The 18226-nt window shown below is 43.5% G+C and overlaps 1 protein-coding gene across 1 annotated transcript in view; it reads right to left on the reverse strand.

Annotated features, from left to right (window-relative positions):
- ATP8B4 (ATPase phospholipid transporting 8B4 (putative)) overlaps positions 1 to 18226 on the reverse strand; it is a 117508-nt gene that overhangs the window by 65767 nt on the left and 33515 nt on the right. The window contains exons 8-10 of the mRNA XM_083586279.1: positions 14361 to 14433; positions 13152 to 13222; positions 9906 to 9988 (exon numbers count right to left, since the gene is read on the reverse strand). Coding sequence (XP_083442405.1) covers positions 9906 to 9988; positions 13152 to 13222; positions 14361 to 14433 — 227 coding nt within the window. The remainder of the gene's footprint in view (positions 1 to 9905; positions 9989 to 13151; positions 13223 to 14360; positions 14434 to 18226) is intronic.

The raw sequence follows: 18226 nt of genomic DNA on the forward strand, positions 1-18226 counted from the left end.
AGTTCACATGTCACAGTAAACCATAGCTTAAAACAAACTCTGGTTCAATGTGATGATCATTACCAGTAGCCTGCTTGTTCCCATTAAACCATAGCTTGTTTTGAATTATGGTTGCTGGTGCATGCTCTTAGTTCCCACAGGACTCCTTCCCTGCTCCTGCCACATTGCGAAAACAATAAGCCACAATCCAGATTGCCAGGTTGTCTGAAAATAATAATAATAATATGAGCTATACAGTGGTACCTTGCGTGTCAAACTTAATCCATTCAGGGAGTCCGTTCTACTCCCAGAACCTTTCGAAAACCAAGGCGTGGCTTCCGATTGGCTGCAGGAGCTTCCTGAACTCAATCAGAAGCCACATCGGATGTTCGGTTTCCGAAAAACGTTCTCAAACCAGAACACTTACTTCCAGGTTTGAGCCGTTCAGGAGCCGATTTGTTCGGCAGCTAAGCTGTTTGGGAACCAAGGTCCCACTGTATGCCCAAATCAATGCTTGGTTACTATTCGTAGTTTGTTTGGCAATTGCTAGGCAATGAGGATATACTACAACATTATTAAAACAAAAAAATTTTTTTCCTTCCAGTAGCACCTTAAAGACCAACTAAGTTAGTTCTTGGTATGAGCTTTCGTGTGCATGCACACTTCTTCAGATACACATGCATGCACACGAAAGCTCATACCAAGAACTAACTTAGTTGGTCTTTAAGGTGCTACTGGAAGGAAAAAAATATTTTTGTTTTGACTATGGCAGACCAACACGGCTACCTATCTGTAACTACAACATTATTGTTATGTACTGAAGTTCTCACCCTGGGCCAGCAGGGGGATACTGTAGATAGTTATGCAAATAAGGGATCGAAAGTGACGTTCAGTGATTGGATAGTTTTTGAAAATTGTTACAGTTACATTGTACTGAAGCTCTATATAAGCAGACTGGCTGAACCCTTCAGTTCAGTTCTGTCCTGTCCTGGCCTGTGAATAAACAAGAGCTGTTTGAAGAATCGCTGTGTCGTCTGATATGTTCACCCACAACTTAACAATTAACTTGTGTGTCCCAGTTGTAATACCTATTTTTGTTTGTTTGTTTTATATAAATAAATATATTTTTTATTATTTTTTTCTGTTTTACAATTTAGAATATTCATTTAAACAACCTTAACATATCAATGACTTCCCTTCTTCTCCTTCCATGGTTCATTTTGCATAACATAAAGGTAAAGGGACCCCTGACCATTAGGTCCAGTCGTGGCCGACTCTGGGGTTGCGGCGTTCATCTCGCTTTATTGGCCAAGGGAGCCGGCGTACAGCTTCTGGGTCATGTGGCCAGCATGACTAAGCCGCTTCTGGCGAACCAGAGCAGCGCACAGAAACGCCGTTTACCTTCCCACCAGAGCGGTACCTATTTATCTACTTGCACTTTGACGTGCTTTCAAACTGCTATGTTGGCAGGAGCAGGGACCGAGCAACGGGAGCTCACCCCGTTGTGGGGATTCGAACCGCCGACCTTCTGATTGGCAAGTCCTAGGCTCTGTGGTTTAACCACAGCGCCACCCATGTCCCTTGTTTTATATAAATAAATATAATTTTTATTAATTTTTTCTGTTTTACAATTTGGAATATTCATTTAAACAACCTTAACATATCAATGACTTCCCTTCTTCGCCTTCCATGGTTCATTTTGCATAACATAAATCCCTGCGTATTTTACACAAACTAAACCATTCAGTATTCCATTATTACATCCATCAAAACTTATTTACACTGTTGAATTTACAGGATCTTAATGCTGCCAATGTTTTCAAGTGTACACAATTCCACCCCCCATATATTCAATAAACATTTCCCAATCTTCTTTAAACGTGTGTTCTTCTTCTTCTCTTCTTCTCTTCTATATGTTAGATCCACAAGCTGTGCATATTCCATCAGTTGAAGTTGCCATTCTTCTTGAGCTGGGACCTAGCTCGCTTTCCATTTTTGTTTGTTGAGAAGGTATTCTGGTATGACTTTTGTTCAAGTAAATGCTAGAAATTGTTAAGGAAAAAACTTGGGCATCAAATGGCTCTGCGCTATCTACAACTGTGGGGGGGGGCAAAATGAACTCAGTATATAACGCAGCAAGTTAGAACTGCTTTCTTTATGTGTTAACCTTGCTAAAGTTCAGCAATCTTAACATTGTCTTGTGGAGTTCAGCTTCTGCAACTCAAGCTCAGCCAAGCTTTCAACCCCGAGGTCACGCAGATTAAGCACAGATGGACTACAGATTTAAAAGGCACGGCCAAAAACCAGGGGCGCGTGTGCTACTTTTGAATATATGTGGCCTCTTCTGTGTCCCTTTGGTGTCTGCGGCTATAGGATGCCATTCCTGTTTTCAATCTAAACACACTGTTCTCAGTTGGCTGCAATGGGACTTGTTTTGCTTTATCCCAATGTACGAGATGCCATTAATAGAGATCACATGTTCAGCATTGCGCACTATGCGTTTAATGCTTTTGTTGGATACACAGAGACCCTTTAAATAGGTGAATTTTCCAAGACCGATCAAACCTATGGTGGGGGAGGAATTGCTCCATGTTTACTGATCACTGTTACTGAAGCTGGAATAAACAGAGGCGGCCAGTGCAACCAGTTCCACCAACACTAGAGGGCGCTGCAGGGTATTGGAACCATAGAGTAGTGAATTGAGCAGAGAGGAAGGCGAGGGACAGGGGGGCACCGAATTTTGCACAGGGCACCACTGAAATTTTAAAGACCACTGCCACTGGAATAAAGCATAGGATTGCTGAAGATGACCTAGACCAGTGTTTCCCAAAGTGGCCGATACTGCCCCCTAGGGGCGCTGGAAGAATCCAGGGGGGTGGTAATATGCTTGGGCGCAACTGGGAGTGTTGAATAAAAACAAGTCCTTAATACCATATGCACCTTTCCCTGCCGTTTTTAGGTAATTATGTATTTATTAACTTTCAGTAATTGTCAAAATAAGTCAATCAACTTATAGACCTTGATCTTTGCCCCCCTGCCCTACCCCCCAAGAAATGACTGACTCGATTAAAGAGTTTCAGATTTTATATAGGAATTGCTAGCATTGCTTAACTCATGGGTAGGCAAACTAAGGCCTGGGAGCTGGATCCGGCCCAATTGCCTTCTAAATCCGGCCCGCGGACGGTCCAGGAATCAGCTTGTTTTCAAATGAGTAGAATGTGTGCTTTTATTTAAAATGCATCTCTGGGTTATTTGTGGGGCATAGAAATTCGTTCATTTCCCCCCCCAAAAAAATATAGTCCGGCCCCCCACAAGGTCTGAGGGACAGTGGGCCGGCCCCCTGCTGAAAAAGTTTGCTGGCCCCTGGCTTAACTCCTGCAACTCTATCTTTGCAACCTGTTTAGATTTAGCTTGCAGTTCCTTTGGATTTGTTATTTAGCATTTTTAGACATGAAAAGTGTTTTCCAGAGGGGAATATATATATCAGCCAGGCAACTCAATCAGCTGCCATTCCAATTACAGTTGATGAAAAAATTGCAGACCATTTTTTTCATATTTAATACTAGGTTCATTTTTGTTGTTGTATCTTCAGTTTTGGACTATGTTTCCCAAAGAGTGAGATACTGCCCCCTGGGGGTGAGCTGGAATGATCCAGAGGGGTGATAGGATGCTGGGGTGCAATCGAGAGGGTTGAATAAAAACAAGGGTGTAGTGGAAGCATTAAAAAAGAGCATTTTGAAAAACCATTCGTACGTGTTTCATCGGTTTTTGGCTTACCGCCAGTGTTGTGGGATGGCAACATTGCCTCCAATGGTGGTTATGCTGGAGCTGTGGGTTTTTTCCCAGGCTTGGGTGAATGCTTTCACCTTCACCCAGACTCAGGAAGTGGGTGACAGCTTGCCTGCCTATTTGGCCAATGACAGGCAGGCTGGGGCAGTGCCACCGCCCCTGGGGTGGATCAGACTACAGTGGTACCTTGGTTCTCAAACGCCATGGTACTCAAATGCCTTGGTTCCCAAACGCCGAAAACCCAGAAGTAAGTGTTCCAGTTTTCGAATGTTTTTTGGAAGCCGAACGTCCGATACAGCTGTTGGCTATTGTTTCCGGGGCGCCTGCACCAATCAGAACTTGCGCCTTGGTTTTCGAACATTTCAGAAGTCAAACGGACTTCTGGAACGGATTAAGTTTGGCGCTTTTGTTTTTGCTATTTATTTATTTTGCGTCTTTGTTTCTGAGGCTTTTTCAGTTCATTTGTTTTTGTTACTGTGTGGAACCCAGTTCAGCTACTGATTGATTGATTGATTGATTGGTTGTGTGACTGCGGAAATGGATAAAAGCCTCCATCCAAACAATGACTATTATCAGTGCAGGTAAGAAAAAAAATATTTTTTTTATTTTTATCATCTACAATACTGTCTTATTTATTTTATAGTACAGTTCATTGATTATTGTTTTCAATTTATGGATCAATGGTCTCATTAGATAGCAAAACTCATGTTAAATTACTGTTTTTAAAAGTCTGGAACAGACTAATCTGTTTTCCATTACTTTCTATGGTAAAGCGCGCCTTGGTTTTGGAATGCTTTGGTTTTGGAACAGACTTCTGGAACGGATTAAGTTTGGGAACCAAGGAACCACTGTATTCCTTTTAGTAAAAATGCACAGGATTTAGCAGTAGGTAGAAATTGTAGGTAGAAATATAGATACCTAAAAGAATGCAAATTGGTTACTGCATCTCTCTTTTTGTTCACTTAAAGAAAGTAGATTTCCAGAGGGCACTGCATAATTTTTGTTTCTTAAAAGGGAGTGGTAAGCCAAATAATTTTGGAAACCTCTGGCCTAGATATCTGTTGGACCTGACAAAGGGAGCCTTTGAAAAGGGCAGAGAACTATATTACCTGGTCCTAAAGGTAAAGGTAAAGGGACCCCTGGCCATTAGGTTCAGTCGCAGACGACTCTGGGGTTGCGGTGCTCATCTTGCTTTATTGGCCGAGGGAGCCGGCGTACAGCTTCCGGGTCATGTGACCAGCATGACTAAGCCACTTCTGGCGAACCAGAGCAGCGCACGGAAATGCCGTTTACCTTCCCGCCGGAGCGGTACCTATTTATCTACTTGCACTTCGTGCTTTCGAACTACAGTGGTACCTCAGGTTAAGTACTTAATTTGTTCTGGGGGTCCAAACTTAACCTGAAACTGTTCTTAACCTGAAGCACCACTTTAGCTAATGGGGCCTCCCGCTGCTGCCACGCCGCTGGAGCACGATTTCTGTTCTCATCCTGAAGCAAAGTTCTTAACCTGAGGTACTATTTATGGGTTAGCGGAGTCTGTAACCTGAAGCGTATGTAACCTGCAGCGTATGTAACCAGAGGTACCACTGTACTAGGTTGGCAGGAGCAGGGACCGAGCAACAGGAGCTCACCCCGTCGAGGGAATTCGAACCGCCAACCTTCTGATTGGCAAGCCCTAGGCTCTGTGGTTTAACCCACAGCGCCACCCACGTCCCTAATACCTGGTCCTACACACCTGCTAACTCTGGCCTGGCTGTTTAGTCTCTCAGACACAAACTGATTTTGCCCACACCTGTACAAATAAAATACTAACAGGCTTTACCTAGTTGGTATTCCCAGCTGCTACTTGAGAAAATACAAATATTTCTGTTTCTTTTTGTTACTTTTGTAAAACATTTGACATGCAGAGATCAAATATATCTCTTGGGCTACAAAATGTAACACAGCACTGTTATCGGAAGGCATAAAATAAATACACAACGAAACAGCCCTTTGCCCCCACATTTGCTAACCATTCATGTTTTATATTTCTGATTTTCAGTTGCAAAATGTGCTGTCGGGATGACCACAAGATACGGGATGTTTTCTGTTACTAAACCCTGTGCCACCCTGAGGCTTAACAGTCATGCAAAATATGTAAACTTGTCAGAAGTAGCAAGAACCAGACCACCGCAGCAGTCAAAAACTGAAGATACAACAACAACAAAAATAACCTAGTATTAAATATGAAAAAATAGACTGCAATTTTTTCATCAACTATAATTGGAATTGCAGCTGATTGAGTTGCCTGGTTGATTTATATATATATATTTTATCCCCTCTGGAAAACATTTTTATGTCTAAAAAAGGCTAAATAACAAATTTAAAACAACTGCAAGCTAAATCTAAACAGGTTGCAAATATAGAGTTGCAGGAGTTAAGCAATGCTAGCAATTCCTATATAAAATCTCAAACTCTTTAATCGGGTCAGTCATTTCTTGGTGAAGGGGACAGATATCAAGGTCTATAAGCTGATTGACTTATTTTGACAATTACTGAAAGTTAATAAATACATCATTACCTAAAAATGGCAGGGAAACTTAAAAGGTGCCTATGGTATTAAGAACTTAAGTTGTTGTGCTGGAAAATGTTATAATTGCTTGTAAATGTGTATATTAGTCAAACATAAAATGTGTGTGTTTTTTTGGGGGGGGGATATGCAGTAAAATGCCAATGAGAGGTTTTTGTGTGTGTGCTTTTTTAAAGCAAATTGCTGCAGAAATGTTAAGAACTGAATGTAAGGCTGGAAAAGTAAGAAACCGAAATTGACATTAATCCATTCCTTGCGCAATAAGCTAACATCTGCAGCTGCAATAAATAAATGCAAGAGAGAAGACTGTGTCCAAGCTAGCGATGTGTCGTGATGCAACAGAGGAGAAGGCACTGAATCCTACGGCTTCATTCACAAGTAATACTAAGCCAAACTATGAATGCAAGGAAGGTAAAGGTAAAGGGACCCCTGACCATTAGGTCCAGTCGTGGCCGACTCTGGGGTTGCGGCGCTCATCTCGCTTTATTGGCCGAGGGAGCCGGTGTTTATCCGCAGACAGCTTCCGGGTCTTCTGGTGAACCAGAGCAGCGCACAGAAATGCCATTTACCTTCCCACCGGAGCGGTACCTATTTATCTACTTGACTTTGACATGCTTTTGAACTGCTAGGTTGGCAGGAGCAGGGACCGAGCAACAGGAGCTCACCCCGTCGCGGGGATTCGATCCGCCAACCTTCTGGTCGGCAAGTTCTAGGCTCTGTGCTTTAACCCACAGTGCCACCCGCGTCCCTGAATGCAAGGAAACACACTGGTAAAACAGCACCCAGCAGGTTTGAACCCTATCTGCTGACATAATCCAGTGACATCAGCTGATTGACAGGTTTCTGTGGTTTGGGGAAAACGGCCTCATGGGCTGAATTGGACCCCCTGGCAAGCCAAGACTGGCCCCATGTTCTTCCCTCCTAACTTAAAAGAAAATAAGAGGCCAGGTGCATCTCAGTAGTGAAGGAGTTCATCATGCGAGGAGCCACCACTAAAAAGCCCCCACACCTCATACATAAGGCATCACCTGCTGGTCTAAAAAGCATTTAAATCTCTCTTTTCCTCCATCAGGGGACTCAAGGCTGTATACACAGGTTTCCAAAGGTGGTTTTCTACCCCAGCACTGACAAGACCCAGGCCTGCTTAGTTTTGTGCTGAATTTTGTGTCTTCAGAAGACAATTCCCTTTCCCCATTGTATTGAACAATTAAGCAGCTCAGCTTATGTTACCTCCTCATAATGCTGCCTCGTGACCTTTAAAACCAAAGATATCCTGATGGGGAAAGATGTGCAGAATATATTCAAATGCCACAGTGAACTGCAAATAACATCAAAATCCTTTGATGCGTTCTCATCATTCCATTCTATTACATGTGGAAAATTGGCGCTACAAATATTCCACTCTTTATTTTAAACAAACATTTGCTGGCTTCATATACTATTTACTTACAAACGATAATTTATGAGCTTTTTTATATATATAAAAAAACTACATTGTGTGGAAAAAATGCCGTTTGTTGCGGCCAAACCAAAATATCACTTGGCCCATCCTTTTAAAGTTTCCTTGCTTTTCGTCCGGCCTAAACAATCTAAATCCTTCTCAATCTGGAAGAATTCAATTTCTGAACATGAACGCTAGCTGTATTAAGTATTTCTGTTAACAAAAAGTACCAAAAATATTAGCAGGTTCGAGAAAGATAAATGAAACTAGAGCTATAACACACAAACCTGGTCAACAACAAAATTTGCACACCAGCCCGATTGTTCTTTTTCTTCTGTTGCTGAAGTCTATGCGGTATCCTTGGAAGTTTTAGAAATTTCAGGAGGCATGAAAGCTATGATTCACCTCCAAATGTCAGTTCCTAGGAATTGCAAGTGGGGAGAGTGCTGTTGTGCTCATGGTCCTACTCTTCTTCTTCTTAGACCAAACTGGTCTAAAGAGAAATTATGAACACAGACAATTTCTTCTCCTCCTCCTCCTCCTCCTCCTCCTTCTTCTTCTTCTTCTTCTTCAGCGATCACTCATAGCCAAGTAAGATTGTCTTCCATGAACACAGTCTTAACAGTAAGTCCATAAGTGACTGTGGAGGCCAATTCTGGATCCACACATCCTTCCACAGTGGGGACATAGGGTTCCGGGTGGGAGCTGATCACGGTGAGGGTTTGCCAAGTGTGCCTTCTTCTTAGCACGTTTCTCCCTTGCATTCTGAGTTTGAGCGTCTTCAAAGCCCATGACACCTTTGGTAAAGGCTGTTCTCCAACTGGAACGCCCGGAGGCCATTGTTTCTCAGTTGTTGGTGTTTATACTACATTTTTAAAGACTTGCCTTGAGAGAGTCTTTAAAGCTCTTTTGTTGACCACCAGTATTACGCTTTCCATTTTTAAGTTCGGAATAGACTAGTTGCTTTGGAAGACAATAATCAGGCATCCGCACAACATAACCAGTCCAAAAAAGTTGATGTTGAAAAATCACTGCTTTGACACTGATGATCTTTGCTTCTTCCAGTACACTGACATTAGGTTATGTACCATCCTCCTTACAAACGCTTCGGGTAATGAGCTCCGCTAACCTGGAAGTAGATGCTCCTGGTTGCGAACTTTGCCCCGGGATGCGAGCGGAAGTCGTGCGTCGGCGGTGTAGCAGCAGCAGGAAGCCCAATTAGCAAAAGCGCGCCTCATGTTAAGAACAGTTTCGGGTTAAGAACGGACCTCCGGAATGAATTAAGTTCGTAACCAGAGGTAGCACTGTACAAAAGTAGGGCCACAAGGAGCCTGGGTTTAACTTTCTCTTTCTGTCTCTCTTCCTTCTGTTGTGGTGTTCTGTATACAGTGGTACCTCAGGTTAAGAACCTAATTCGTTCTGGAGGTCTGTTCTTAACCTGAAACTGTTCTTAACCTGAAGCACCACTTTAGCTAATGGGGCCTCCTGCTGCTGCCACACGATTTCTGTTCTCATCCTGAAGCAAAGTTCTTAACCCCAGGTACCACTGTATAGTGTCAAGGTTTAGTCTGATTAAAAGTTATTGTAAGTTTCAATTAAGTCTGTTGCAACTGCATTTTTCTTATGGACTGTGCCGATCCTGAATGTATTGGATTTGCGACCATTATGCTCATTTGCCTTCAGTAGCAGTAAAGCTCTGCTGGTCTATTTTTTGTAGAGAAACAGGAACCAGGAGCCTAGATCCAGGTAAATCAGGATCTGAAGGCAACCCGAAGAGAGGATTGTAGATCAAGCCCCAAATCAAGACCAATGAGCAATTGGGACCAGAGAACGAGCCAAGAATAAGGATCAAAAAGACGTCAGGATCCAACAGTAAACATGACAGCAGCTAATTTTTTGTGATCTAGTCTGGCAGACTAGTCTGGTAATGTATGAAAACATGAATCATATGGCATAGTGACAATAACACGGTTACTTTTCAGGTAGTACCTGATTTCATACACAGGAATTTCCACCAGGAATTTCTGACACAGCAAAACAAACAAACGAACAAAAAGCTTTAACCAATTAAGTTTCCAAAAATTAAGTTTCCAAAAATTAACTTTCACTACTGCTTCAGTTACTTACCATCAAATTCTGCAAGCCTGGTAATGTCATCTCCAAGTTCTGAGGTCACGGGTAAAGCCTGTCGCACTTTTAGGTTGGTTTCGCTGCAAAATTCATAATATACTATTTACACATCTCTCTGGAACTTAATCCCATAATGTTGTATATTGACTGGAAGTAAACAATAAGGGCGTGTGTCCCCGCAAGAAACAAAAGAGTGCCAACACAGATATGTAACTCCTGGTGAAATTGTTTTTGCAATAGCAGAGCAAAAAAGTTATAGAACAGCAAAAGAAATTAATGCACACATGATGTCTCCAGCTTACCACCTTCAACCACTCTTTAAAATTACAGGAGGTTCCCTAGTTCAAGTCACTCAGGCTTGAACTAGATCAGTGGTGACCACTGTGAAAATGCTTTTTTTTAAAAAAGTTTAAAAATATATATTGAATTTGCCATTAGCTCACCATCGCCATCTACTGTCACATTTGTATAATGCATTTAAAACGCTCTTAAAACGTTATATTTGCAGCTGTATAGCTGAGTCCCTAGACTAGTCAAATTATAGGGACAGAACTACCTAAACTGTATAGAAATTTATTCACGTACGTACGCTACTACAGCAGCAAGAATGTTACTTGCTAAAAAATGGAAAGAAGCAGAAGTCCCAGCAAAAGAAGAATGGATACAAAAACTTATAGAATATGCAGAAATGGCGAAACTTACTGGAAGAATAAGAAATCAAGATAACAAACTTTTTATAAAAGAATGGAAATGGTTTACTGAATATTTATAGATAAACTGTAAACAGATTGGCAGGATTATGGTAATAACCTGCAGTTTTATAAGGGTATATATTTAAAGTAGATGAATAAATGAGCAAATTAAGTTAATTTGAATATGCAGAAGATATTAAAAATAAATTTAAGTTACAGCAGAAAGAGGAGGAAGGAAGTCAAGTTTTGAAATGTTAAAATGACTGTATAATGAGTGAAATGTATAAACCTGAAAAGCATAAATATTTTTTTTTAAAAAAATAAACTACTCAAATACCACCCATAATGACACGCTTGTAGCTGCATCTCTTCCCCTCTTCCCTGGTAATAATCAGCAAAACAGAATGTGATGTCACTGCATGGCATGTCTGTGCAATGCAATGACATCACATCAGACATTTTGGATTGTATTGCTACATCTTACTCTGCAAACAACTGTGTGCAGCTATGAGGGGCTAAGTGTTCAAACCCTTGAAATGTGGGTTTCTCTGACAATTACTCGGAGTGCTCATTTTAGGAACAATTGCTTGCATCTTAACTTGCTGTTTGTGACCAGAGGCTTCGCTATGGTCTAAACCACTGAGCCTCTTGGGCTTGCCGATCGGAAGGTCGGCGGTTCAAATCCCCACGACAGGGTGAGCTCCCGTTGCTCTGTCCCAGCTCCTGCCAACCTAGCAGTTCGAAAGAACACCAGTGCAAGTAGATAAATAGGTACCACTGTGGCGGGAAGGTAAATGGTGTTTCCATGAGCTCTGGCTTCTGTCACGGTGTTCTGTTGTGCCAGAAGCGGTTTAGTCATGCTGGGCACATGACCCGGAAAGCTGTCTGTGGACAAATGCCGGCTCCCTCAGCCTGAAAGCGAGATGAGCACCACAACCCCATAGTCGCCTTTGACTGGACTTAACCATCCAGGGGTCCTTTACCTTTTTTTGACCTTCTTCCACCCACAGGTGGTGCAGAGATCCAACAGATTGTTTAATGTACTGTGGTAGCACAGTGTTTAAATGTATGCTGTGAGTGGGCCCTTGGTTTCAGTCGGAGAAAAACTAATTAACTTATCAGCCCAGGGAGAACTGTGGCCACTGCTGACCAGTGAAAAGGGGCCAAATCTGCTGGACGGGTTCCCCCCGCCCCCCGGGCAGGACGCAAACTCATTTCCCACCAGACTAACTGGAATTGCACTACAATGAAAGAGCTATAGGCTTTGGTTTTGTTTCGATTAAGAAGCTGGCATTGTAAAGGCTGAACATCTGCACAGCAATTATTTGTTTTGAGGCTCTGAAGAAAGAAAACAACAAACATGATTTAGTCAGGCTGCATCTAGACATCCCACACACAGGTTACTAAGTATAACAGGGCAAAAACACTGCCATCTGAAAGGAGTTCACACCAAACGCAGATGTTCGTGCTGAGGATATTTCTTTCTTTTTTTTCACTTCAGAGGGAAATTAATATCATTTTACAGTAGCAGCAACCAAACTGTGAAACAGGGAATTTGAAATAGTTATCCCCCCACCCCCGAGAGGCCCTTGAAAGAACTCTTTAGAGCCAAATATCAAGTGTCTGTCTTAAACAGTAAGTACATGTTTAGTCCATGTTGCCATGTTTTTTAACATTTGAAAGCATTTGTGGTTCAGATTTCTAGGCACAGGGTACATTCAGACAACAGGGTCCCCCGGTCACTTCATTGCTCTTTAGCAAGAAAAATCAGCGGGCCCACAGACTGTCTCGCCAGAGTGGTGCATGCTCTAGTTATCTCCCGCTTGGACTACTGCAATGCACTCTATGTGGGGCTACCCTTGAAGGTGACCTGGAAACTGCAATTAATCCAGAATGCGGCAGGTAGACTGGTGACTGGGAGCGGCCACCTAGACCACATAACACCGGTCCTGAAAGACCTACATTGGCTCCCAGTACGTTTCTAAGCACAATTCAAAGTGTTGGTGCTGACCTTTAAAGCCCTCAATGGCCTTGGCCCAGTATACCTGAAGGAGCATCTCCACCCCCATCGTTCAGCCCAGACACTGAGGCCCAGCTTCGAGGGGCTTCTGGCAGTTCCCTCCCTACAAGAAGAGAAGTTACAGGGAACCAGGCAGAGGGCCTTCTTGGTAGTGGTGCCTGCCCTGTGGAACACCCTCCCATCAGATCATAGCTGTCAATGTTACCCTTTTTTAAAGGGAAATTCCCTTATTCCGAATAGGATTTCCCTTAAAAAAAGGGAAAAGTTGACAGCTATGCATCAGATGTCAAAGAAATAAACAACTATCTGACTTTTAGAAGACATCTGAAGGCAGCCCTGTTTAGGGAAGTTTTTAATGTCTGATGTTTTATCGTATTTTTAATATTTTATTGGGAGCTGCCCAGAGTGGCTGGGGAAACCTAGCCAGATGGGTGGGCTATAAATAATAAATTATTATTGTTTTTATAACTACTGCCAGAGGGACCAGCACTTTATGAGGTTAAAGGCAAAATAGATTGAGAGCATGCATACCCATCAAGCTCTGCGGTCTCGATATAACACAGTCCATGCGGTTCACTGCTGGAAAGGAGTAACAGATCAGCCTATAAAGGGAAGGAAGATTTTCAGCATTGTTAAAGTAACTGCACAACTGTATTTTATTTGCATATTCCTATCATCTTTGAAATGTTATCAAACACCTATGATTAGGACGTAGGGGATGGGTTGCAGGTAAAGACAGGGGAGAAACTGGATTTTGTTTGCATTTCTGTGAAAAGCCACCTAATCTGTAGTTTTTGAATAAATATATGCTCCAAAGCACAGCTGTCCTTCACACTTCTCTGCAATGAAGTTCTCCAACCCAAAGGCGTGTACAAAAACGCATATATTAGCAGGCCAGGTGCATCAGATGCATATATTAGTGACGATAACATACAAAAATGCATTTTGATAGGGGAAATTGCTTCCAGAAATGTATATATTGCACTGTGTTCGATAATGTGTTTGTAAGGTGAAATTCACAATAAAAAACTGGTGAATTGTCATGTTCTTTAGCCATTCAGTAATAAGGAACCATCTATTTCTTCTGCGACTGCTATGCTTTCTCATGAGCTTTTGGTGAAGGAATATAAAGCTTTCTGAAAGTTCAAGTAAATAATACCTGCTCAGATAAGGCCTATCCACATGTTTGATAAAACTCACAAAGAACTCTTAAAGCTCAGTGAAATCAGACTACCCATCCCAGGAGCCATGCTGTTCCTTCATCAGCAAGACTCATTCTTCTCTATCAAGGGCAGTGTGGTGGTGATGTCTTTGAACTGCAACTCCCATCATCCCTTAACAGGCTATAATGACCAGCAGCGATGGGAGTTGGAGTCCAACAACAACTAGAGGACACCCCTCCCCCCCAAAAAAACACACACCCTAGGACACCTATATTTGATCATTTTATTTCTAATAATGCTTTCCACCAATTTATCCAGAGCTGATATTCAGCTAATTAATTATGATACACGTCAATCATCAACGAACCATGTTCACCTTTAGAAGAATAGTTTGAAATCAGGGTAGAAGCTGTTTTGCACACCCTGCTCATCACCCATGCAGACAGAATTACAGCTAACCCAAGGAGAGGCGCTTTAGGCAAGAAAGAGGGGTGACCTGCTTCCTGTTTCCTAACCATGTTTAGGACAAGATATCGTTCTCTGCGATACATATTCTAAAGGAGTTATAGGCACTTACCACCACAAACTGGTCATTTTCCAATTTAATGATGTCTCCAGCTCTCACATTCATCCATTTTTCATTCTGCAATCTACAGTGAAGGAGAATACGCATTACACATTTTAAACATATATGTGTTATGGGAGGGGGTCTCTCGAAATTCCTTACTGAAACGTAATCCTTTATGAATAAGTAGCAGTATCTTATCGACGGTGGTGGCTGTGTTCATTGGGGCTGGTGGAGCTGAAGAGTAGAAGAAGAGTTTGGATTTAATATCCCGCTTTATCACTACCCAAAGGAGTCTCAAAGCGGCTAACATTCTCCTTTCCCTTCCTCCCCCACAACAAACACTCTGTGAGTGGGGCTGAGAGACTTCAGAGAAGTGTGACTAGCCCAAGGTCACCCAGCAGCTGCATGTGGAGGAGCGGGGAATCGAACCTGGTTCACCAGATTACAAGTCTACCGCTCTTAACCACTACACCACACTGGTAGAGCCACAGCCAATGATATTCAGAGCCGCTCCCTGACTGGTTGCAAGAAAGAGGGCAGGCCAAGGCTGGGAGGTGGGCAGCAGCCTTAATGAACCAGCCTCCGCTGATTCTAGATTAATTAGTAGAGAAATTCAAGAATGGGGGAAAATAACCGCTCACCTGGTCTGGCGGTGGGCAAGGTTTGCGGCCCGGCATGCAGCCCCATCGCCCTCCAGCAGCCATGCCACTCCACTGGCAGTTGGCTCTGCCCACCCCTATTGGTCGCCGCGAAGTTGTTTTGGGTTCCCTGCCAACCCCCCTCGTTCAAATCAGCCTATCTGCAGTGGCCTGGGGGGTGGGGCAAGAGGAGAGGACCAGGAATGTGCAGTCTTCACTCCGGTCCGCTCCTAAAGGATAAAAAGGGGCCTGCACTGATGCCAGTGGCGCAGTTGGCCCCAGAGCATCACCCACCCAGCCCTCCCTCTAATTGTATCATCTCCAACTCCTCAAAAGACTCCATCAATGGTGTCTCTGAAAAATGTTGCACATCACTTGGGAAGACAGGCGAACTAATGCCAGTGTACTGGAAGAAGCAAAGATCACGAGTGTTGAAGTGATGGTTCTTCAACATCAACTTTGTTGGACTGGTCATGTTGTGTGGATACCTGATCATCATCTTCCAAAGCAACTACTCTATTCCGAACTTAAAAATAGAAAGTGTAATGCTGGTGGTCAACAAAAGAGGTTTAAAGACTGTCTCAAGGCAAATCTTTAAAAAATGTAGTATAAACACCGACAACTGGGAAACACCGGCCTGAGAGCGCTCCAGTTGGAGAACAGCCTTCACCAAAGGTCTCATGGGCTTTGAAGATGCTCAAACTCAGGATGAAAGGGAGAAACATGCTAAGAGGAAGGCACGCTTGGCAAACCCTCACCATGATCAACTCCCGCCTGGAAACCTATGTCCCCACCGTGGAAGGACATGTGGATCCAGAATTGGCTTCCACAGCCACTTACGGACTCACTGTTAAAACTGTGTTTATGGAAGACAATCTTACTCGGCTACGAGTGATTGCCAGAGAAGAAGAAGATGTATCTTTTCTTCCAGGCTGACCTTTTCCTTTCCAGGTTCATGGGCATTGCTACAGTCAGATGATGGTTGCTATTTTTCACAGCCGGGAAGGAATTTTCCCTGCCCTGCAGGTTTTGCCTTCCCCCTAGCAATTGTCAAAACTTTGGCGGTTTTAGACCTTGGGCAGAATCCTTTAGTCCAACAATCAAGGAAGGGGTGTTGCGGTGACTCACTCCTTTCTGCGGCGGAGATATCAGGGTTTCCCATTAGAGGGGTCCTGTGGGGAGCGCTTGGCAGTGGGCCATAGAGCTTCCCTCTATGTTTTGCAGTGTCCCCATATTCCCGACTGACCCTGTCTTGCCTCAGACTCCCATCTGGGCGCCTAGAGCCCAATGGCTAAGCCAAGGTTCCCTACATTTGAAATTTAATAAAGTTGTGGCCATTTTAATCTCAAATAAGTTGTCAATTGTTTTCCTTGATCTGAGGTCTGGCTACTGGACAGAGGGGGGACTGCCGCTGGGGCACTCAAATAGAAATTGGAAAAGAAAAGGACATAACATTGTTTTATGATATAAGAAATGGTTTATTACTTCAGATGGGAATGGAGGATGAAAATAAGCCAGGGGATAAATATTTATGATGAGGCAAGTGGGCGCATTGTTCCGGTATTGCTAGCAAGCTATTTATAAAGCAGCTACACAGACCTAGAAGTTTAGTAGAGGGAAAGTTTGAATAGTAAAGTTATGGCAGAACTGGGACACCATAGAAAGAGATAAATTTGGCTGCAGTGAGGTTAGCAAGGAGGAGGGGTTGGTTTGGCCCGTTTTGCTTGTGCCCCTTTCTTCTCATGGCCATAACACCACAACTTTTGAGAAAGCAAAAGGCACACAGCCTTAAGTGCAATGTACAAAACTATAATGGGATCCCGTCAATGCTTCTGAGAGACCTCTCCAAAGCTGTAGATAGGCACAGAAAGATTGGCCCAAACAGCATTGTCGGAGGGCAGGTGGCGAAATCGTTTTGCTAAGCTCAGCTAGTCTGGGTCTGCAAGGCAACCTGGGAGCCCATGAGCTTTGCCCTTGAGGGCAGTCGCTTACTGTCAGAGACCGTGCTGAGGAGGTGTGCTCTGAGGAGGAATGGTGGGAGCCTCCCCCTGCTCCTGATCAGGATGCTGAATCTTCCCAGGAGCAGGACAGTATAGATTTGGAACAGTGGTTTGCAGAGGGACATAGTTCAGAAGGCAGAAGCTGGGAAATACTGGATGGGGAACAGCTAGGAGAAGAAACACTGGAAGAGAGGGGGTTAACAGACTCCCTTTTGCTGGAAAGCGTCCATCCGCTCAGCCCAAGGTCAAGGAGAGCAGATAAGGTGGCAGAACGGAAAGCCCAGTGGTAGAGAGATCAGGTTGAAAGATGCGGAAGTGACGGGGGTGACTAAGGAGGAAGTGGGTGGAACCCTTAACTGGGAGCACCTTCATTCTGAGGAATGGATTCTTTGTTCTCTTGCTGTGATCATTAACATTTCTAAGTGGTAAAAGACTCCTTTTGCTTTGTTATGCTTATCTACTGCCGGGGGCAGGGGCGGGGAGCAAGCTGATTCCTTGAAGCCTGACACTTACTGACTGAGCAGATGCTCTGAATGCAAAAGGTTCCAGTTTCAATCCCCAACATCTCCAGCTAAGGCTGTAAAAGGCCCCTGTCTGAAACCCTGGACAGGTGCAATATTAAGCTAGGTGCACCAGTGTCTGACTAGGTATTAGGGAGCTTCCCATGTTCCTGCGATGGGGGAAAGGCAGGATACAAAAGTACTACATGAACAATTGGTGCCTCGGACACTTTAAAAAAAACTAAGCCATCTTATATCATCAGCCTATCAAATTTTCTTTTTAATTAAGATGATACAGTGTTAAATAGCATGCATCTTGGCACTTGTATACAGTGGTACCTCCAGTTGCGGACGGGATCCGTTCCGGAGCTCCAGTCGGATCCTGAGGTTTCCGCAACATGAGGACCACTTCTGCGCATGCATGCGTGGCAAAACCCAGTAAACTACTGCCAGGTTTGCAACTTTTGCATCCCAAAGTTTACGTAACCAGAGGGTACTACTGCATTGCTCGTTGTTGTTGTTTAGTCGTTTAGTTGTGTCCGACTCTTTGTGACCCCCTGGACCAGAGCACGCCAGGCCCTCCTGTCTTCCACTGCCTCCCATAGTTTGGTCAAACTCATGTTGGTAGCTTCGAGAACACTATCCAACCATCTCGTCCTCTGTCGTCCCCTTCTCCTTGTGCCTCCATCTTTCCCAACATCAGGGTCTTTTCCAGGGAGTCTTCTCTTCTCATGAGG

Source organism: Podarcis filfolensis (genome assembly GCF_964270895.1).
Source record: "Podarcis filfolensis genome assembly, chromosome: 14".
Classification (NCBI taxonomy): Eukaryota; Metazoa; Chordata; class Lepidosauria; order Squamata; family Lacertidae; genus Podarcis; species Podarcis filfolensis.